This window comes from Coturnix japonica, chromosome 2 (assembly GCF_054131305.1).
Source record: "Coturnix japonica strain WE chromosome 2, WE-NBRP24, whole genome shotgun sequence".
In the NCBI taxonomy this organism is placed as follows: domain Eukaryota; kingdom Metazoa; phylum Chordata; class Aves; order Galliformes; family Phasianidae; genus Coturnix; species Coturnix japonica.
Genome location: NC_140664.1, coordinates 75,014,007 through 75,037,239, shown reverse-complemented (window position 1 = coordinate 75,037,239; position 23,233 = coordinate 75,014,007). Strand labels below are relative to the sequence as shown.

General features: G+C 40.5%; 1 protein-coding gene across 18 annotated transcripts in view; it reads left to right on the top strand.

The window, feature by feature from the left end:
- Nucleotides 1-23,233, top strand: part of FARS2 (phenylalanyl-tRNA synthetase 2, mitochondrial) — a 217,093-nt gene that overhangs the window by 62,061 nt on the left and 131,799 nt on the right. For 2 of the 18 annotated variants that reach the window (XM_085540264.1, XM_085540265.1), the window contains one exon: nucleotides 145-11,708. The exons of the other annotated variants lie outside the window; for them this stretch is intronic. In XM_085540264.1, the coding sequence (XP_085396390.1) occupies nucleotides 145-392 (248 nt within the window). In that variant the 3' untranslated portion in view covers nucleotides 393-11,708. Of the gene's footprint in view, nucleotides 1-144; nucleotides 11,709-23,233 lie in introns of those variants that run through there. 18 annotated transcript variants of the gene reach the window in all.

Here is a 23,233-nt window from a genome sequence, read left to right as displayed (position 1 = left end):
AGATGTAAGAGTGGTTTGTGAGGCAATCAGAAACAATCAGTCAGAGCAGAAGTGCGTGTGTCTGTTGATTGATGATGGCTGTAATTTAAACAGCCAGCACTGTTGATTTATTTGTTTATTTCCCAGTTTTGTTCTGTTTCTTAGATTGTAGAATCATAGAATGGCCTGGGTTGAAAAGGACCACAAAGATCATCAAGTTTCAACCCTCTGCTGTGTGCAGGGTCACCAACCACCAGACCAGGCTGCCCAGAGCTACATCCAACCTGGCCTTGAATGCCTCCAGGGATGGGGCATCCACAGCCTCCTTGGGCAACCTGTTCCAGTGCATCATCACCCTCTGTGTGAAAAACTTCCACCTAATATCTAACCTAGACCTCTCTTGTCTTGGTTAGATACCTATGATAACAAAAGAACTGATGAAATCTTGTGCTTGGATTACAATACAAAGTTCAGTATTGAGGCCAGGATGCTGGGCCATGAGGAGCTGTTTATGCTGACAGAAGGTCCTATAGTTCTTTGGGGTGACCCTTATCCTCCCCATGCAGCAAATCATAATGATAATGAACGATTGTGTCAAGATTTTTAGTCTTAATTGTAGAATTCCATTCTTGCTATGATGCCTTCATGGAAGTGGTGCTACATTTGTTACATTATTTTCAGGAAAAAAAAAAATAGTACTTTGTTAAATTTTCTGATGCCATAATAAGTTTATGAAGGAATCTTTGTTTGATTTCAGTCACTTTTAAGTGGAATGTGATAAAGACATTTAGTACATGTAAGTAGAAATAGATCTGTGGTAGCTGAATCTGTTTAAATGTACTGCAAGTACTCTGCCTTACCTGTTTACCTGCTCAGCTCTTTTTCCTTTTGAGGTCTGTGAAGATACTCCAGGCTTCCCTTTTTTTTCTCCCTCTGTATACTTCCTAACACACTAGATTTCTGGTTTCTTACATAGATCAGCGCAGTGTGTAGCTGTGACAAAGAACCGAACTATGAGATGCAGCCAAACAAAATAGCACTTTTTTTAGTGGCAATTCATTGCTTTGACATAAAATCATAGAATGGTAGTATTGCTCAGGTTGGAAAAGACCTTAAAGACCATCAGATCCAACCGCAACCTGAAAAGACCTTGAAGACCATCAAGGCCAACCACAACCTAACCGTACGTCATGTGCGGCTTCCCCAGTGTTTCAAGCCACTTTTGAAGTTTCACTTTCCTAATAACTTAAGCCGACTTAAGATTTGCCCAGGGACTTATATCAAGCTTCTTTCTTAGTTGTTAACTGCATAGTGGGGATGATCTGTGAATGAACCATTCCAATTTTGTGTTAGCAGTGAGTAAGGTCTTAGTTATCTTACTGTGTGCACTGGCAAATAAAATCTGCAAGGCAGCGTAAGTAGTGTGTGCAATAAAGCCAATCCAGCTACTGAATAATCTTGTTTGCTTTAAGGGAAGTCTTCTCTCGCCAAATGGAAAATATGGGGATATTTACTATTTTTAGCAGTGATATTTACTATTCTTGAAAGAATTAGTAGTACATGCACCCTATGACTGTTTTTATAGTGTTGTTGGAAAAATATGCACTTACTGCAAGGATGCACAGAATTGCACAGGGACTGATGTTACATGTTCCCCTAAGGCTGACAGTGCTAAAGCAGAACAATTATATAGTAATGTGAACATGAGGGATCGCTATTATAGTCTGATATTTGATACATATAAAATCTAACTTATGGTACTGTTTAAGTTTTCATTTATATGTTCTCTTTTTTCATCTGCACCTTTATACATAACTTTAATAGGAATGTTATAGTGCTTTTTAATGTAGAGCAAAGTTATTTTTATTCTGGATAACAGCAGAAAAAACACAGAAACTTCACAGTGTAGTAGCAAGTACTCTCAGTTTTAGGTCTGTGAAGAGGAGATGAGGAAATAAATGTCATTTGACATCACATATTTATTTCTGTGCTTCGGGACTTTACTATTCAAGATTCACAGAGACCATGTTCATTGATGAGTGCTGAACCCAGGTTTGTATGAAATTCCACGTTTAAAACTTTTGAGTACAGGATGCTGCTTACTCAGAGGCTGATCATCGCGTTGCTTAGTACCTGTGAAATTGGAAGCAGCTAGGGTGTGATCCTTCGCTGATTGAAGTCAATGGCAATGTTCTTGGTGCTCACTGATGCGGAATATGTTAGCTTGGGACAGAAACATGAAAATCTGACAAATGAATTTTACCTTTCAAACCAAGAAACAAAAAATCTCCCAATTGAAAAAAAAAAAGAAAAAAGAAAATAATAATAATAATAATAATAATAATAATAATAATAATAATAATAATAATAATAATAATAATAAAAGACAAAAAGGAAAATTCCATAATTTTTAGGAAGTCTCTCGTCCTGATGTTTTTGAATTTCTGATGTTCTTCAGGAAAATAACCCAAGGATGGTGTTTCAGATCAAACCTCTGTTGGACATGATATGCTGTATCCTGCAGCATCACAGGCAGATGCTTAAAGAGTGAAGCAGGACATGGATCTTATGATATACGCTTGCAGCTCTCAGCTTCCTGAGCCAAAAACAATACCTTTGTTTTCATTGCTTCCATTAATTTGTTGAGGTGCTATTTTGAGTCCCAGGGAACCTGCAGCATCTTCTTTTGACCTTGTGACCTACCAGTTACAATGAGAAGAGACTCACGGGTAATAGTTTCTTTTCCTCACTTATGCCACTCGTGATTTGTAACTCTCACTGGTTATTTCTTGCCAGGCCAAAGGGTTCTATCATACAGTCATGTCCTGTGTGAGAGCTGATCCATATGTTTGTGATTGCTCTTATCTGCATCTTTTCCAGGATTTTGCCAGAGGAGGCCTACATCCACTGTTTGACTTGTGGGCATACAGTGTCTTTATACACCAGCGTAAAAAGTTTGCATTCTTTTTTCCTTTTTTGATGGTCCTTAACATTCATTCTGCAATACTTACCTTCAGTTGAAAAATGAAGGAAGGCTTTGTATGAGGACTGTGGGAGATGAACCCTTTGGTTACCGCTGGGTGTTTGGTGGCATTCTGTAAAACAGATGTTTGGCTCTGGGCATGAGTTTGGGTTGGTGTTGTGTTTCCTAAGCTTATAGATTGTGAAGGCAGCCATAGGTAGCCTATCAGTAAGGAAGAGCTGGATAAGACTTTTTTTTTGTGGCACATATACGCTTCTCTTCCTTCCACATCAGAAAGTCACATTGGTGCTTACAATCTTAAGAAACAGCTCCCTCTCTTTTTTTTTCCCTGGTATGGACAGGAGATTGTCATGGCTTTAGTGAGGAAATAAGTAGGTACTGGGCCTTCAGTAAGGCTTTAACGAGAGCTTTATGTCAGCAGTTTGTATATGGTTACAGGTTTAAAAATTGTTGTGCAGTCTTGGCCTTCAAATTGTGGTTGATGTCCTGAATTTATAACAAAGGTGGTTTCCCTGCCACTGTATCTTGTTAATTTTGTGTGTACTTTCCATGAAGAAACTGTCAGCCTTGTCTAAGTGTCACTGTGGATGAACACTGTTGAACAGGAAGAGTTTACCACAACTTTTGCAGATCGTTGCTTTTGTTTTAAAAGGTGGAAGCCTATTTGTCATCAGTGAACTCCTTGGATAAACCTGGTTCTTGACATGTAAGCTTTTTCGGCTTTTGGAAGCCTTGCTATTAACCAGGGGCAGGACTTTATTCCAAGACTTAAATAGTATTTGGCCCAGGGCTGCCACCTTCAGCCAAATACACTTCTTGACATGTCCAACTTGCTTGGCTGTAACACTGCAGTAAATGATTTTTTCTTTAATCATTTATTGAAGATCCTCAAAACTGTACATGGGGAATTAACAGTTTTAAGCACATTCTCTGCCCACTCCCTTTTTTTAAAATTTTATTTTTTTATTTTTTTTATTTTTGTGAAGGGGTTATTAGGTTTGATCAGTTTTCATGGGCAGTAAATTAGTAATTAACAGAAAAATTATGGCAGTGTTACCTTGTTGACATAGAGGGGAGTTTATATATATATATATATATATATATATATTTTTAATGAACGTGTTCTTCTTAAATCCAATTTTAGTTAAGGGTGAGTTGGTTTCATATATCAATCAGCAGGAGGTGTTTTGGGGAAGGGGAAATTTAATATCTTTCATCTAGCAGGCTTTTTTTTTTTTTTCCTGTTTGGCTTTTGCCTGGTAAATTACATTAAAATGTTGGAGCAGATGGTGCATGTAGCTTAAATAGTATGCAGACCCATGTTCTGTCTAAGCTAACAGCTCTCTGTGGGGACCTTGAAATGGTTAAAGCTGTGTGTGTGTATATGGATAAAGCATATAAGGGTAAATATAATGCATATAAAATACATTCCTGCAACGCTTCAAGGTGAAATTGAAGTTACAGAGGTCTATTGCTGTCTTGAGCAGCTGGAGCCTCCCAAGAACATGGGATAAAAACGAGCATGGGGGATGCTGGGTGGGCTGCGGTTCTTCCCACACAGTACACCAAAGAGATTTAAGTCTGCAGTGCAAGCTTCGCAGTTCTCCATCACAAACCTCTCAGTGTTTGAAATCTGTTCTTTTTAGGTCACTGTCTGTCTCCTATGCAACCACATCACTGCAGTACCTGAATGTCTCCCAGTCTTTTCTGTGCGTATTCGCCCGAGATGGTTATGAGATAGGGAAATGTCATCATCCCTGTTTTATGGCCTGGAACTGAAGTGTGCAGGAGACTGAGACACACACACACTGTAGACAATGGTGTTAGCTGCCTCAGTGAGAAAGTCTGATTTCCTACAGGGCTTATATACCCGTAGAGACCAGAGGTCTACCACCATACTTTGAAGGCATGACTCAGGGTTTCTAGATCAGGCTACCAGGCAGCTTCTCTCTGTGACTGACTGCAGGGGGAGCCTCCTCTCCTGATTTTGGCAGGTAACTGAAGGTAAAGCATTCAGTGTTTCAGATTAAATGAAGTTAATGGGAAATTAGGAAGCAAATGGGTTTGAGTGACTGCTGTCTGTGACAGAAATGTGAGCTGAATCCAAGCTGAAAGTTTATATTTCAACTTCTGAGTCACCTTCATCTCATTCTAGAGATTACGTCGGCCCATACAATTATTTACCTATGTGTATATATGTGTGTGTATGCTCGCAAAGACAAAAAAAGCAAGTGACCAAATAAATACAAAATGAGACAAATGTGGCTTATTATCATTCTTGTTGCAGTTCCCCCCTGCCCAGTGTAAACATAATGGCAGGTTATCACAGCTGGCTAATTCCAGAGACACTCCACTGAACTGGCAGCCACTGAAATTTTGCTCTGGCTGATCAGATATAGAGCTGATGTGGAACTGCAGGTTTTTAGAGAAAGGTATTACTGAATGTTTGTATGTATTCTGCAACATTTTGTACTGATACCAAAAAATGTATGGTTGTGGTACATCTAGAAAAATGCCTGCCAAAAACATATGCTGATAAGTTTAAAAGGGAATAAGTAATAGGACAGAGGGCCTGATTTCTGCGTATAATTTGTGGTGATCCAGCCTCTTTCTGTACAAGGAGAAGAGCTCTGACTGTAGTCACTTAGTTGGCTTTAGGAGGCCCGTGTAAAGGCTCTGTCAGGTAAGTTGAGCTGTTTGTTCAGGTAGGGAAAGAAATGATCTGTCCTTACTTGACTACACATCTCTTGACTCGAAAAGAGTCACCCATAGCCAGGGGCAGCAGAATTGTCAGCCTTTTTTCAACCTCCTTATGATAACAGTTGGAGACAGCTTCCTTCAGTACCACAAACCTAAGCAACTGCTTGTATTGAAGTCCAGCAATAAGGGAATTGATAAAGCATCGTTCCTTTTTTTTTTTTTTTTTTCAGTTTCATCTAAGCATTTTGAAAAGAAGTTTTTGCAGAAATACACTGTAGAATTCATAGAAAGCCCAGGTTGGAAAGGATCTTGGGGATCTTCTGGTCCAACCTTTCATGTTGAAAGCAAGACCTAGACAAGATCATCTAGCACTTTGTCTGGCTAAGTTTTAAAAATCTCAAGTGATGGAGAATCCATCATATCCTTGGACAGGTTATTACAGTGATTAATTGTTCTCACAGTAAAAGTTTTTCCTCTTATATCAAATTGGAGTATTCCCAGCACATTTTGGACCCACTGCCCCCTTGTCTCTCACATTTGATCCAGACTCTCAGGAGTGTAAAGGTTTGAGTATTTTTAACTTGGATTGACTCTTACACAGAAAATCTGTTTCTTCTATCTCCTTTCCACTGGAAGAAAAAATCAGGGGGAGCTTATTTCTTTTTGCCTGAAGATCGACAATTTGGTTTGATAATGTGTTAGCTTCTTTTGAGCGGACTTGGAGGAAGTCTTGGTCTTGCCTTGATAACCAGAATGTAGAGGTGAGTTGCAGAGAGTCGATGCTGTGGTCAATCAAAGTACATGTTGTTTTATTGTTGTTAAACATTGTTGTTTCTCTTAATCTGTTACCCAAGTATGATATGTGTACTGTGTTATAAAATAACTTTACTCCACCCTTCCCTTTTTCTTGTCAAAAAACTTGCCTGTTGTCTCCTCCTTAATTTACAGCTCTATTTTTAAAACTATTTTTTCATCAAGTTTTTCATCCAGAAGGAACCCATAAAATTTTTGAAATGTTGCTTTCTCTGATTTTATTAGCTTTGACAGACTCATTATGTATGTTAGAGCTGGTGTTCTTCAAAAGAATTAATATAAGCTTACTCTCAATCTCTGTGTGTTTGTGTAGAATGAACAAACGTGGTATTCCATTTTATGACAATTCTATTACATCTATTTCTGGGAAATGTGTTATTTATTTGCAGGGATATTTTGTGGAGAAGTAAGTAGAGGATTGGATCTTGAAGTGAGTAGTTATTATAGAACTTGAATGGCCATTTGTGTTTGTGGCTCCATATGATTTTGCCAGCTGAGTAGTACTGTCAATAGATTTAGAGGATAATTTCACTTTCATGGTGCGAGACCACATTTTTAGATGAAATTTATGTTCCTTATCTTTGCAATTTAGGAAACTACTTTGTCTTCATGCTTCATTTTCTCCTGCCCAAATATGTATGTGGAAAAGTGTTAAATCAGTCTAACATCAATCTTGAAACCAACAAGAGCAGTTATTTGATTGTCTGGAACATGGTACTTCTTTCCATCTAGCAATGAACGCTTTTTCTAGCATGTGAACTTGATTTTAGTCTATTTGGAATCTAAAAAGGAAAAAATGATGTGATAGAATGCATAGTGTCATCTTTTAACATTGCATTCAAAATGTTCTACCCATGTGTATGCATTGCTTCTCCTTCCCTTTAATTTTTTTTTAATCAAAAGTAAATTAAAGGTTCAGTAATTCAGTGTGATTTGTCTCCATGGGATCCAGCAGGGAGGAACTGAGCACCATACGCAAGAGAAGGCTAAATAGTGTAGTTTATTAAGCAGCTCTGAAGGAGAAGAAAGTGCTTCTCTTGAAAACCTTGAAGAGCAACAATTTATAGCACAGAGAAGGTGTTTCCCTTGCCTTTATTTGTGCAAATGAAAATACTGCCAAATAATACTGTTGAATTACCACACTGTTATTTGATGAATGCTGATTAGTTTTAATCAGCTAGGAGTTAGTCCAATGAGCCTAATATAATTCCTCATCAAGCTAGGATACCCCATGGGTTGTTTGTTGTTGTTGTTGTTGCATTGTAATATTCATTTTTGCTGCTCGCAGAACATTTTTCAGAACTACCCAACTGAGAGTGGGGGAGAGATTTTAATGGCATGCTTCTGACTGTACCTGACTGTTACACAAAACTCAGCTGAGATAGTTTTAATTCAGCTGAGATTAGATCAATCGTTTTAGGAAGTATTTCTCTTTACTAGATTGCAAACACAGACTTAATTTCTTGTTTCTGGAGGGAGAAATGTTGGTTAGGATGTTCCTGTTGTGCATCACTTCTTGTGATCGCATCATTTCTAGCTGCTACATGGAGTGAATAAATGCAGTTCTCCTGTGTGAGTGTGGAGGCTGATTGCTCTTAAACATTTTAAGAAAATAACAAACTATTGATAGTATATGATCAGCTTTTCCACCTCTGTACCATTCATCGAGGTCTTCGTGTCACTGAGTTGTGAGGCATATGTCTTTAGGGGGTAATGGTCGGTGGAGAGGAACCGTATAGTTTATAGAGACGTAGAATAGCCCGAGTTGAAAGAGATCCACAAGGTCCATTGAGTCTAATTCCTGGCTCCACACAGGACCATGTAAAGGTCAGACCCCGTGTCTGTCACTGTTGTCCCAACACTCCTTAAATTCTGGCACCTGGGGCTGTGCCTGCTGCCCTGAGCAACCTGTTCCATGCCCACTGCCCCCTGGTGCAGAACCCTTCCCTAACCCCCACCTGACCATGCCCTGTCGCTGTCACACAGAGCAGAGCTCAGCACTGCCCCTCCGCTCCCTGTGTGGAGCTGCAGCTGCCATCAGGCTTCCCCTCAGCTCCTCTTTAAACTCAGACTTCGTAGAAGTATATAAGTAAGCTGTGCTGATTTTGTTTGCAACTTGAATTATAAAGAATAACTGAGCTTGAATCTTCCTTGATTTCTTCTACGGTTGGCCTGATTTGCTTTGCGGTTCATAGTTCACAACAAGGAAATCTCTGTGAGCAGTAGAGAAGGTAGAACATAGAACATTTGAACATGAGAGTGTTGGGAAGGAAGTGATTATCCTGTGAGGGGTGATGATGTTTCCAGAGGGAAGGAAAGAATCTGGAACAAATTTGGCTCCTTTGTTCTGCTGGGGCATTTCCATAATGGGGTTAGATATTGCCCATCCCAGGTAGTGTATCAAGTCGTTACAAGCAGAGTTTGCTGCTGCACTGAAATGAATCAGGGAAAAATGTCAGCCTGTATTAACATTTCTCACCATGTAAATAATCATGACAGGTTACTAATAGATATTACAGCAATGTCTCCGTTTTCCTGAACAGAACAGATGCCATAAATTATGTAGTCTGATGACTATGTAGTGAGCATCAGTAATAAGTCTGATCCTAAATATTCTGTCATAATTCCACTAAACTTCTGTATATAACAACAAATAGAATTTAAGAGGTAGCCATGGAGGTAATCCGCTACCGGTCTTGTTTGGGAGCCAAGTCGGAGGAGAGGTTTGGGGAGGCGGCTTATTGCTTTGCTTTCTTCTGACAGCCACTTAGCTTATTTAAAAACCTTAGCTGAATGTTTGTAAATCTTGGTTAGCTCTGTATTCTCTGGGTCAAAATTTGCCTTTATCAAGAAAAGTAATAAAAAATAAAATTTCCCAACAAAGAGCCATAAGCTAATGGCTATAACTTTGTCCCTTGTCAGCTTCTACCCCTGCAATGCGCAGTAACTTTTATCTCTTACTTAAAATTGTGAGAAGATGGGAAAAATAACAGAATAGTATATATTTTTTAACCCTGAGAATTGCTGCCCTTCCTATTCTGAATGTCGAGCTGCTCATTCAACAGCACCAATTGTCATTATGCAGATGCCAGAGATGAATGCTGAGATTATAGCTCAGAACTTTTTCTGCTCTTAAAAGCAATAATTGAAGTGAATTTACTGAGTTTTCTTCTCGGAAAGTAATGGATGCAAAATACTTGTGCTGCCTGTAGCAGAAGAAGGGTTCATAGAATTCATTTAAATAAAGCAAGAGACTCCATTTAGGAGTTCAGCTTTAACTGTATGGGTTGAAAAGTTATGGGCTATTCCAATAAACAAGTACAGTGAGGGGAATCCTTTTCTTCTGTCAGTTCAGGTTTATTTAGCATCTTTCAAAAGTGACAGTTAAACTCTTGACTGCAATCCTTTTTCATCTTTGAGAGGATTTCTTCTTGATACTGCCACATGTGTTACAGTAGAAACAGTAATTGCTGAAATCTCTCCGCTACTGTACTAGAAGCTATTGTGTTACAAACAAGATGGGTAGACCTACTCATCTTTACAAATGCTAAATTGCTTCCTGTTCTTATTGAATGAAAGCTGGTGTTCTTAAATAGGAAAATTCTTCCTGTATTGGCACTTGCTGCTGCTATTTTCATTTATTTAATAGAAGCCAAAGTTTATCTTGTAAAGGAAGGGCTACTTTCCCAAAGCTTATCTGCTCACATAAGGCAGATTGTCCTGTGTCTGCTCTCTTGAAGTTACTTATCTGAGCTTCTAGTCGTTCTCAGAGGTAATTTATCTAGATTGCAACTCTTATGCAAAATAGGCCCATGATCAGGAGGAACTAAGAAAGTGCATTTACAGGAAGCTCTCATTCTCATAACCCATCTGATGGTGCACTTAATCATGCAATAATATAAAACAATATTTATGTATTTTGTTTGTGTTGCTATCAGTATTCACATATCAGTAGTGAACTCAAACAGTCTGTGCATAAGCATTTGCTGTGTTCTGCATGTGGCTGACTGGAGGAGGTCTGAGCAAACAGTAAGACAAATGTTGTAGCACCCTCTGCAGAGTTTTCTGAGTTGTTCTCTGCCATATATATAGTTTTGGTTTTTAATAGTACCCAGTACCCATGATGGGGATGCACTGGTGAATTTCTGTTTTCTTAAATTTGACCCTAGGAGCTGCTGTCCTGCTGGGACAAGAAACAAGCTGCTGCTTTGTTTAGGCAGCTTTTGAAGCTGACCAGAGTTGCTTCTAGCTCAAAAAAGTGTTTCTGTTTTTCTACTGTTGATTGATATAAAATGCTCTCGATAAAAGCAGACCTGTGCAGAAACCTGGAATAAAGAGAAGAAAGACTAATTTGGCGAGGACTGTAATTATAAGACTCTAATTTAATGGGGGAAAAAAAAAAAAAAAAAAAAAAAGACGAAGTGATTTTTGTGGTGTTCCATTAGTTGTTCTGTGCTTGTCACCTTTGGGGCTCTCACTGAAGCACCAGAGTCTTAAAAACAAGGGAGTAGGAGCAGGAGAATAGGAGCACTGTGTTACTTTACCTTAGTGGATATAGCGTTTACATAGATATGGCTGTTCCGTGCCCCTTTGGTATGTAACAAACCATTCACAGTCACCTTTATCGCCCTGGAGTTTTCTAGCAGATACACCTGCCCCAACTGTGAGAGCAGCTTGGCATTGTTTACTTGGACTAAGTTAGCATAATTTTTCTTGGAGATGGAAAAGTCCAGCCACAGTCACACAGAAAAGCACAGATCCTTTAGTCATTTTCAACAGGCAGCCTCTTGACTTCATTCCTTTCCACCACACCTGCAGATGTGATACTGTGCAGTAAGAGAAAATCATTAATTCTTCCCTTGAAAAGCTCAAATATGAAAAAGTGAGTGTTCCCCTACAATGACCTCCTTGCTGCCTTCTGATACTCAGCAGGAAGAGAAAATCAGTAACTCTTTCCTTGAAAGGCTCGAATATGAAAAAGCTGGAGTTCCCCTGCAGTGACCCTTTTGCTTCTTTACTTCCACCTCCCTTTCATTATCTCTTTTCACGAGGCTTGAATAAAAATGCATACACCTTAAGTTAGGGAAAAGCTCTGCAGCTGTACAATTCATAGATAGAGTTTAAGGAAGGTGAACTAGGGAACACTGAATCTGTAATTTCTTTTATATGCTCTTCACATTTGTGCAAGCCAGAGCTAGCAGGGCCTTCCCAGGCTCTCTGGAGACACCCAAAAGGCTTCGTAGCAGAAGGGAGTAATTGTAGCAAGTATGCTGGGAGCTGAAGGACAGCCCCAAGATGATTTTCAAACCACAACTGAGGAAATTGTCAAGGAAGTGTGACAGCAGGGGAGATACCTGCATGAGCTCATAGCTCTATTCTTTGCTACCTGTAGAAAGCTTGTATGGATCTGTGAATTCAGTGGGCTTGAGTCTTGTTCCAGGGCTTTCTTTTCTCCTGGTTCTAGACACATGGCTTTGAATAGTAAAAGTGTTTGAGCGGTGATTGAATGCCTCTGTTGAGGGCCTGAGCCCTGTTCCATTGACTTTTTCTTGCTCAACTCCCAGCCTTTTTGGGTAGAGTGACAGTTTTCATTTGGATAATCCACTGTGTGGACTTACTTGCCATGTCTTGCAAAGGTGTTAAGTGGGAGCTGATGGCTTTCTCTGGGAGAGAGAAAAAGCATGAAGAGGCTCAGTGTGGGATTGGGGTAAAGTACTGTATTAGAAATTAGTGTAAGGAGTTGAGTGTTGGTGAGAACAGGGAGTGAAGAAGATGGATTCATGGTTTCTTGACAGCTGAAATTTAGACACTGTAGGAGCTGTAAGTGGAGCAGAATAAAAATCTGTGGAGTCAGCCCTGTGTTTTTGGTTTTCTTTGTTTCTTATATGAAATCAGAGGGGTTTTGTTACTTTTGTTTTTCTAAGGACATGTCAACTGAAAAACTAAACATAAGATGTGAAGTCTAATGGCTTGAAGGGGGTATATGGAAGACCAGTGTTCTCCTGAGACCTTGCACTCTTCCACTATTCCTTACCCTTGAGGGGAGTAAACTCTTCGAAAGGGCTGATAATAGCAGGACTAGGGGAAATGGTTTTAAGTTGAAGGAGGGAAGATTTAGGTTGGATGTTAGGGGGAAGTTCTTCACTAGGAGAGTGGTTAGGCCCTGGAACAGGCTGCCCAGGGAGGTTGTGGATGCCCCGTCCTCGGAGGTGTTCAAGACCAGGTTGGACGGGGCCCTGGGCAACCTGATCTAGTAAAGGTGTATGTTTGGTGGCCCTGCTAGGCAGGGGGGTTGGAACTACATGATCCTTGAGGTCCCTTCCAACCCGGGTAATTCTGTGATTCTGTGTGACTTAAAATTCCCATAGGCATAGTTCTACCTTACTGAAAAACTCCTCACTCACCATTCATTAGCCATAATATAAATTGCCTTATGTTATGGTGCTCTGGCACGAGTCTAGACTCGAATAATCTCTTACAAATCCTGTAGCTTGGAAGTAAAGGTTAATGTATGGATACGCTAACACTGTGGCCTCTTCAGCTTCTGAAATGCTTCTATCATTTGAATCCTCTGGTTGGTGAACCCAGAGGGAGCATGGATCTAGGTATATGGGAATAGCATAATTCTATTAATTAATCTCTCAATTAAGCGATGCTTCTGGCTGTCCTCGGTGACAGAAAAGCGACTAATCCTTGTTCTGCTTAGATGCCCTCCATTGGTTAATAGTCAGAACAGTGCTGTTATATTGTATTTTTCACTGGTATCCCTTAACTGTGGATGTTTTTTGTTTGGTTGGTTGTTTTTGTTTAAGCTATACTGTTAGCCTTGTTTTACAGCAGGGGAAATTGTAGGGCGACCCAGTGAAATTACTTATCCACTGTCACCTTGCCATCAACTCCAAAAGAGATCAGCTCTCTTTGGTAATTTGTTCTCAATAAGGGCAGTATTACTACTATCTTGTCACTTTCTTCTTTGAAAATAACTTTTTGCTTCATGTATTTCCGTGGTCTTTTACATTACTGTGTCACTTTCTGAATGTTTTAATCTTCTGACTTAGAAAGTTTGCTAGTGCTGGGCTTGCCTTTTGTTGCTCTTTTTTACTTCAAGAGATCCAAGACAGAAGAAGCAAAGCAAGCACTGAGTGAAGTCTAATCAGGGAGTAGACTCCCTGAGATCCCCAGGGTTTTTTTATAATAGTCACAAATCATCTTTCCTCAATGATTGTTCTTTCCTTTCTTGCAACATGTGATTGGTGTACTTGGACTAATGCATTGCTAAAGGTTTGGGAAACCCTCTGAGATTACTTGTTACCAATTCATCTAGAATTCCACAGTACATTGATTTCACTTGTCACATTATAGTTAATAGATGCTGCCAAACTAGGGATGTGGCATGTGACAAGATTTTCACTGACTACCAGAGTTACAGCTGCTGATACATCACCTATATTACTATATTACAGTTTCTGGTTTCTGTAGCTGGCAAAATACCAAAGCAGATAGGTCCTTACAGACAATCCTACTATAAAAGATTCCCTATATGTGATAAAAATGAATAGTGCTTCAACTCAGTTCTTCAGTGTGTGGACTTTTTTTTTTCTTTTTTTGAAATATAGTCTGTTTTCTATCTGCAGAATGGTATGTAATTTCATACACTGATATTTCATTTTGTCTCTGGCCTAGTGATCAGTAATTATATACAGTATGTGCACTTTTACTGCATTGAGTAAGGTCAGAGCACAGTCATGCCTACTGTAGTAATGGATTTTATTTGGCTTTGTGGGTTTTTTTCCTGCACAAAAGTTGCATAACTACATGGGAGTACCAGTATCTACATGAAGTCTATTCAGTAGGATTTGCTTGAGCTTAACATCTTCATCACAGTCATTGTCTCCTTCAATTTACCTATGTGCAAAATGGGGATAATAGCATATTTACTTTCTGCTGCTGTTTCAGGCTTGATTAGCACTCATAAAATACTGTCATAGCTACAGATAGAAGTCAGTCAGGAGGTGCGAAGTGGTCTGGTTGTGAACAAGTGCTGTGTGTGGTAGAACACTGTAAAACCAATCTTGGGTATTACTGGAGTGTAGGCAACTCGTGGCAGAGATGCCAGAGTCCAGCAGGTCAAGGGAGGTGATCCACCTACTCTGCTTTGGTGTGGCCTCATCTGGAGGACTGTGTCCAGTTCTGGGCTCTTGAGTTTAAAAAACACGGGGAACTACTGGAGAGAGTGCCACGGAAGGCCACAAAAATGATGAGGGTCCTGGAGAATCTCCCATATGTGGAAAAAGGCTGAGAAACTTGGGACTGTTCAGCCTGGAGAAGACTGAATGGGGATCATATCGATGCTTAGAAATACCTAAAGGATGGGAGTCAATTGGATGTGGCCAGCCTCTCTTCAGTGGAGCTCAATGAAAGGACAAAGGTCAGTGGGCACAAATTGGAACACGGGAAGTTCCTTACTAACATGAGGAAAAACCTTACTTTGAGGATGACAGAGCAATGGAACAGGCTGTCCAGAGAGGTTGTGGAGTCTGCTTCTCTATTTAAGACCCATCCGGACACTTTCTTGTGTGACTTACTGTAAGGAGATGCATTAGGAGAGTGTTGGACTTGATAATGCCAAGGGTCTCTTCCAACTCCTGTAATTCAGCGATTCTTTGACTTGTATTGAACAGTGTACATCAGGGCTGCTGTAGCACTGGGTTTGTGGGCTTCTGAGGGAGGTACAGCCTTTGACCCTGAGGAAAACCAAAACTGAGCAGTCTGATACAGAAGTCAGTTGTTGATGAGACGTAGTGATAAAATCTTGTCCCTTTATAAGATGGCATCACCTACTCAATGCTGAATACATTCCAGTGTGCTTAGTTTGGGAAGGTCAAATACAAACTGGCATGCTGCCCTTCCTAAGTGGCTAATCTTGCTTATTCCAGCCACCAGTGAGAGCTGATAGAGATTCTTCTTCTGCAAACGGTTAGCAGATGCTGTGCTTCTGGAGGAAGAACATCTGTGCTGTGGGGCTCTGAGATTTTGTAGATAATGCTATTAATTGCATCGGTGCTGAGGAGCCCCCAAAAAGAGATTATTGTTACTGAGCATGCACTGAGCAAATAAAAAGTACAATAGAATCCCCACTGCAGCACTCACAGAAACTAGCACAGATCTGGCATTTAATGAGTGAAGAGTCTAATGGGTGTAGGAAAAAGTGCCAAAAGATGTCACCTTGGGCTTCCTAAGTAAGCTAGTAGGCTCCTGAGCGTTATTGGTCACAGTGTTATCAGGCTGCCCAGAATGATGTCCTCTGCTTCAGGGTTATCCAGTGGGATATCCAATGAAAACTCTACTGGCTGTTATTTTACTAGGACATTTTCATATTATTACTGACTTCAAGATGAAGATATACACTGACAAGGCTCACATTGAAAAGTTCTGCACTAGCTTTCTGATCAAAATTTAGGACCATCGTCTACCATGCAAACTCATTTTGCAAGTTCATCCAACTTGAACAGTTCCAGAATCCATTTATCATTGTTGCTAAGAAGCATTTGAGTGTTTTGATGCATTTTCAATCACTGCTTACAGTGCTCCGTAATGTTTTCATAGCACTTGGCATGGTGGCTGTGGTTCTTTGCTGCATAGGTGTTTTTTTTTATTCTGCTTAAAAACACTCTCAGCTTGCAGCAGCTGTGACTTCTGCCCATCAAGGTAAAAAGACAGCACTTTTATTGCTGCTGCAAATCTTTCTGCTGGCTGCTTATGGGTACCCAGTGATACAGCAGCCTGAAAGCCAGCAATACCACTTGCAAGTACTCTGTGGGGGCAAAGTGAGACTAATGCCTATTTCCAGCCCCTTTGGTGAGAACTGCTCCAAGCAGAGAAAACCCCCTCTGTCCTCCCCAGCACGTCAAAATCTGGCAGCTAGCTGCTAATTGCCTTTACAGTGATTCACATGCCATCTGCCATTGCTGGGAGCTTTTGTCGTGTGTAGCAGGCATCAGGCAGGTCCGTAAACTTTGTGCGGTTCTAGTGTCAGTGACACTGACTTGATACAGCACGGTAAGGACAGTGCTTTTGCTTCATGCAGAAGTTAGTTAAGGAACAATTTACCTGTTGTCAGCCTTCCTTTTGCTTTGACGCAGTTGCATTCTTAGGGATAAGGAGGGAAAAAACCAACCATACCCATGGAAGATTATGTCAGCTGTATACCATTAAATGTTCCCCCACCCTCACAGAAACCAGCTCACGGATGGTGGGAGAGAGCTGTCAAAATGAATAAAACTGCAAAGGATTATCATGCATTTGTACACGGCATCTCATCCATAGGTCAGGAGCAAGCAGAAAAGTGTTTGACATCCCTGCCTGGAGGCTGAGGAGCCTGGCTTCTCAGGGCCCTGCTGGGGAGAAGTAGTGGTGTTCGTCCTGTTGTAACTTACATAACAGTTGCATAAGAGTGCTGCTGCCATGGCTATCAAAACTAAACAAGGAAAGATGGGATTTCTCCCTCCCTCTGCTTTTCTAATGGCTCACATCAGAAGCTCAACCCTGACACACTGTTGTTTAACCCTCAGAGTAGCCAGGTTTTCTTTCCCCGCTCCAAGGAAGCAGGGGGCTCTCACTTTTGTTTAATCCTGCCTTGTTTTGTTTGTAGTTCTTTCTTTTTTTCTCCTTTACCTGCATTTACATTTTCATGCTCGGAACTGCTGCTACTACTGCTTCCAATAATTAAATGTTTTATCAGCATTTTCTAAAAGCACCTGGATGCCTGCTGAAATGCCGCTTGGTTCTAAATTGGTCTCTTCAAAGCAGAGATGCTGCAAAATCACATCTTTTTTTTTTTTCACTTCCCCCATTCAGACCTTTCGGGAATGCTGATATGCTTCACCTATAAGCAGGCTCATAAAATGGCTTGATATGCTACCAAGGTGGTGAGGGGGTGACCTGAGCCGCTTGGGGGTGCAGGCTAAGTGCTGATTTCCAGGCACAGAGGCATACATGGCAGGAGGGTGCCATCCACCTCAGAGCAGGCTGGCTGGCATGTCTATGACATGGAGGCACAGAGGTGACAGGAACATGACCTTGCCTACCCCAGGCCTTTTGCCAGCTGAGCTCAGAGGTTACTTCATTTAGCTTGGACAGGCTGCAGCGCTTTTACATAATCCTAGCAGCTCCCTCCAAACTCCTGCAGTACTAATCCTGTGTGTGGGTACTGCAGTTTACCTTTTTGTGTTGTTGTTTTGTTTTTTAATCTGGATGTCATGCTCCAAAGAAGCTTTTACCCTTTTGTTTCACCTGATATATATATCATTAATTCTCAGACCCTTGAAGAGCGTGTGTGCTCACACAGCCTCCATTGTCAGTGCGGTGATGGAGCAAGGCCTCAGTTTGCTGACAGGGCCCTGGGGCAGCTCCTGTCCCACTGGTGGAGTTGCAGGTCCTGCTGGGCACGTGGAGCAGAACACGGCTGCAGCATGGTGCAGCAGATGAGCACCAGCAGTTGCCATGGAGATCGGTCATCCTGCCAAAACTTGAAGAAAGGACCCTTGCTGAAGCACACGAGCTCAATAGAAAACAAGTGGCAAGCAAGCCGTGTGGAGATGGGGCCTGCCAGCAGCCATCCCAGATGGAGTCTGGATTCGCCTTGTCTCCCCCTGCCCCTTTCACAGCACTCCCTCCTTAAAGATATAGCAGTGAGCTGTGCAGCCCAGAGCTCCCTTCCCTTTAGCTCCCCAAGGCTGATATGGTTTATTAATGGCTTCACCATGGGGACAGGGGGAAGGGGCTAGGGCACACAGCTTTCATTAGGAGCGTGTGCCACTTGCCACTGGGGCCTTAGTGGGTGCCGTGGGATTTGTTTGCAGCATATGTGACGCTGTTAATGATTGAAAAATTACCACAACAATTAGTCATGGATCGCTGGAGGCAAGGCCCCCAAATGCTGTGGACAACGTGATTAAACCCATGTATGTGACAATTAACTCTCCTGCAGGTTTATCCACCAAGGAGATGGGAAGTAGGTGGACAAAAAGATGACAGGCAAGAATAATGCAGCAGAATGGACCCGGTACAGCTGGCACTATCAATTTTAATCTGACATTGAATTAATCACACTTGGATTAATCCCGTTCTTATTGCACCATTCTGGTTGCCTGTTTATTTATATTCTTCTTCCTTTGTGTGCTACATGGAGGCATGACGGATTTAATTCCTATCCGTTCCATGTTCTTAAATTTAAAAGGCAAATCCTTCAGTCACGCCGTGTTTGAGGTAGTCCGTGGCGCAATTATCTCATAAAAAATGAGCAGAGTCCAGATGCACCATGCCATGAATCCCCTTTTGTATCACAGCTGAGTAACTCTCAATAAATATTTGCTCACCCAGTATTCAGACTTCATAGGATCTAGTTCTGTCTGCCCAATGAGGCAGGCATGCAGTTACACAAGTAATGCTTTCATTGCGTGTTTATGTTGCTGTGAGTAAAAACTGGTGTCTCTTCATGATTCTGGCTACTTTTTGTAACTTTATTTTGAGGGACCAAAAGCAATCCTTTTGTGGAACTTAGATATCATGTTGCCAAGAAGATTCAGAGTAGAGATGCAAAAAGCTCCAGTGCAGGAACCAGAGGGAGCAAGTACAGATAATGCGGCAAAAGATTTTTTAAAGGAAGGGAAGCAGTAATGCTTGTCAGGTAGTGACAAAGTCTTGAAGGAGAAATGACTTGCATCAGCATACAGTCTGCTCCAAATTATCCAGCTGTGTGCCCTTTCTAGTCCAGTAAAAGTAACCTGCTTACTACACTGTTGATATACTGCTCCCTGACAAGTCTGTTGTTCACAAAGTGGCAAGTGCAGTTTGATGGATTGAGCTATAGCCACTGCTTAATTTCATCTATACTGCTACTGCAGGCAGTTTTTTTCTTTTTCGCTCTTTGTTTCTAGTTTTGAGTTTGTAGACTGTAAAGACTATGCTTTACTTATGAATTCAAGTTGACTTCTAAGATTTGCATCTAGGCTTGCCATAGAAATTCAGTTTTAATCTGGCATATTACTTCTGTGATCTTCAGTGCTTAACATTTTTGCAGATCCTCAGGTTGCTGGTCTAAGTGTCACGTATGTTCTCATTTTAAAAATCCCAGTGAAAGCATTGGAGATACAGCATGGTGTTTTGAAGACGTGTTTCCACTGAAATCAGTACTAAAATACCTGCTTGTTTAAAATGTAAATCTTTTTATCCAGATTCAGTCATGAGTGTTATATGTGTCACTAATTTGACAGCGTGACAATGCCTGAAGTGCAGCTGAACTACCTTTTCGCACAGTGGTTCTTGCCCTCTTGTTGGCAGAGAACACGATTTGTACTTGTGCTTTGAGCTCCGTGTTTAAGCACATAGAAATGAACAAGTCCTGTGAAGTCAGTGGGCAACAAAGATGTCAGTGACATTTAGGCATATAATTCAGTGCCCAAAGGAGCCTTGTCTTATTGTTTTCAATGTAGCTTTCAAAATGGAGTTCAAGTAGAAGAAATAGGTGTGTGGAGACAGGATGTGTCCATTTTCATGGAAAGCGATGTGGACAGAGTGGATATCCCATTCACTGATAGTCATACATCCTAAGAGAAGGTTGAGTTACGCTGGCCTAGATCTTACATAAAAAAGCTCGCAGGAGGTTCTAGTCACTGTCAATCACATCATCAGTAGAAGTATTGGAAGTCATAGTGTAAATGAAGCCAAATTTCTGTCAGAGCTGCTGCTTTGATTGCTTCTTTCAGTCATTTCTCCCATCTTATATACTTCTGCATTTGGAATCCATCTGGATTTGGTTGGAGTTATTCACTTTTTCTTTCTTTTTTATTTATGTATCTGCAGTTTGCATGATCTCCGGAGGAAGAGTAACCAACAGAATTTTTTTGGTCAGGTTGGTCTTCAAATCTGAATCTCACAAAAGCTGGTGTTATGTTTTGATAGTAATGGATATTAGGGACAGTATGTGTGTAACATAGTTCCAAATCATCCACTGAAATAGACAATTTTTAATCTATTTTATTTTATTTGTCACATGGTGAGATCTGCTGTAGGTTCTTACCTTTTTCTGGTGGCTCAGAAGAGGAGTTTTGTGTACTATAAGCTTGCAGCAGAGGGATAAAGCCAGTTTGGTATAAAACCAACTTTTACACCAGTATCAAATACAGTCTGTACAGGTGATATGAAATACTAACAGTATGAATTTAATTTTCTTCTTTTTTACCCTCCATGCTCCTCCAATACCCTGAAGTAACGTGATTTTTTGCTGTTGTATTTGGTGCTGCTGTTTGACGAATGGCAAATGCCTGCTGATTACGTAAATAACTGACAGCCATGGAAGTTATTCCTTTATTAAGCAAGTTATTCCTTTATTAAGCAATTTATTATGGCCTCAAGTTGCGCCAGGGCAAGTTTAGGTTGGATATTAGGAAGAACTTCTTCGCAGAAAGGGTAGTTAGGTACTGGAATAGGCTCCCCAGGGAGGTGGTTGAATCGCCATCCCTGGTTGTGTTTAAGAGCCGTTTGGATGTGGTGCTCAGGAATATGATTTAGTGGAGGGTTTTTAGAGTTAGGGTACTGGTTAGGCTGTGGTTGGACTTGATGATCTTTAAGGTCTTTTCCAACCTGGGTAATTCTATGATTCTATTAATCAGCAATTTGGAGACCATTTATGTAGACTATTATCGTAACAGTAACAGTTGAGCGCATTAGTAGGAAGAAAGTCATACAAGATGGCTTGAGATGCATTTTTAACTAAACTTTGTTTCATTTCCTCTGAGATTTCAAATCACAGGGGTATGATGCATTAAAGATACTTTTGCCTGCTTTATTTTTCTGTTGTAAGCTTATGCCTTTTCATAGGGGAAATGTTGGCAGACAGAAGTCAGAAAGTTCAATTAAGTATTTTAGTATCCTGATCTTCTCTAAACCACTCCACAAATATTTCTTCTCAGTCTTTGAAAATATTAACAAAACAAGATTAATTACTTGGTGGGAAAATTATTTTGTAAAAGGGAAGATTTTACTTTCTACTCTGTATTTGATAAGTTATTGCTTGGGGCTTCTTACATTGGGTGATCCATTGGCCTAGTATGCATTACATTTAACACTGCTTAAAGTCTGTTTAAATTTAGTTAATATTCATCAGTCTGATTTGCTGTGCCTGCATAATAAATAGAGTAAGAGTGACTTGGCTTAAATTTGGTTAGAATTAGGCTTAATTGTGCAGTTATAACATCAGTAAGTACTGTAGGCCCCCTTAAAATTACAAGTGGATGCCCCTTATATGACAGTGCTTGTTACTCATGTCACACCTGTGGCTGAGAGTGTAATTAAGAACTTTGTGTGGGGTGTTGTTGGGGTCAGGGGTTGGGATGGAGCATGTGCATAGGTTGATTGCTTGGATCAATGTGTGCGAATCCAGAATACATTTGCTCACTGGCAGAAAAGACAACCTTGAAACAGAGACAAGATTGAAACAGGGACACAAGATAAGAAGTCTGCCAGTAGGAGAGCAAACATTTTGACTAGAGAGAAGTTGAGCGTGTCACATTGAACTCTGTGGTATCTAAACTTAAGCTACTTGAGGTGATTCTTTTGATCTTTCCATTGAGGATATGTCCTCTCTAGGCAATATTCAAGCCGTGGTCTGCAGTGAGGAATATGTGGATACAGCATTCACTTTCTGTTTGTTTTTTTTCCTGTTTTCTTCCTAACCTGAAATTTTCCTGTTTTGCTCATTATCTTTGTTGTTTACAGAAAAACCAAGGTTCCCACTTGAGTGTTTAATACTCTTCTCAGAAGGTCAAGTGAAAGTAAAACAAGAGTAAGTGCTAGGTTGTATGTGTGGGAAAACACCATGCTTTTTGAAGGTGAGGCATTAATAGTTCCTTTCTGCAGTATATGCATAAGAATTCAAATGACTGTTTTGCATCATGAATATACCTCTAGCTTGGCCAGCCTATGAAGAGTAATGTAAAGGGTGTATGTTGGCTCAAATACCCTGCTCGTATTTGATAGTTGTGTAGCTGTTGTTAGTTGTTAGCTTTGGCTGTGTACTCACTGGTATCGGCCAGACAACTCCAGTCTGGAGGCTACTAAGACACATGTGCCTCTGCCAAGAAGGTCCTTCCAGATTTTGGATTGCTGGAGAGTTGTTGCATATTGAGAAGAAAGCTGGAGAAGAAATAGGAAATGGGGGAGGTTTCTCTGGTTTGGAGACTATTGTTTTTTTGTCTTTCTTTTCACACTGAAGTAGCAGAAATGTTTTCTACAGATAAAACACAGGATTATGATGTGTTAGTCCTGGCCTTTCTTGAATCTCATATGTAGAATCTGATCAGTAAAGATGTAGAGAGGACATAGAAATGATTTATTGAATGCTGTCTGTTATTACTTGCTTACTTTAGTGTGTATAACCTACTAGTATGTTTGATTGAAGGCCTTACTTATTTAGGTGTGATGTTATTGCAAAGTGCAATTATTAAATTATGTAGGAGCACACATCATAAAAACCAGTAAATACTTAAAAAGAACACAAATATTGCAGTCTTGAAAAGGATGCCAGACAGAAACGGCAAATTTTAACTTAACAGGAATGTAAATTTTAATTTAACAAATTCAAATTGCTAATCTGATTGACACACTTTTACAGGACCAGCTCTTGTGCACTCATCCCTAAACAGTCTGACACTGTGCATGCATTTAGTAGGATGTTTCTGCACAGCATATTGTACTTCG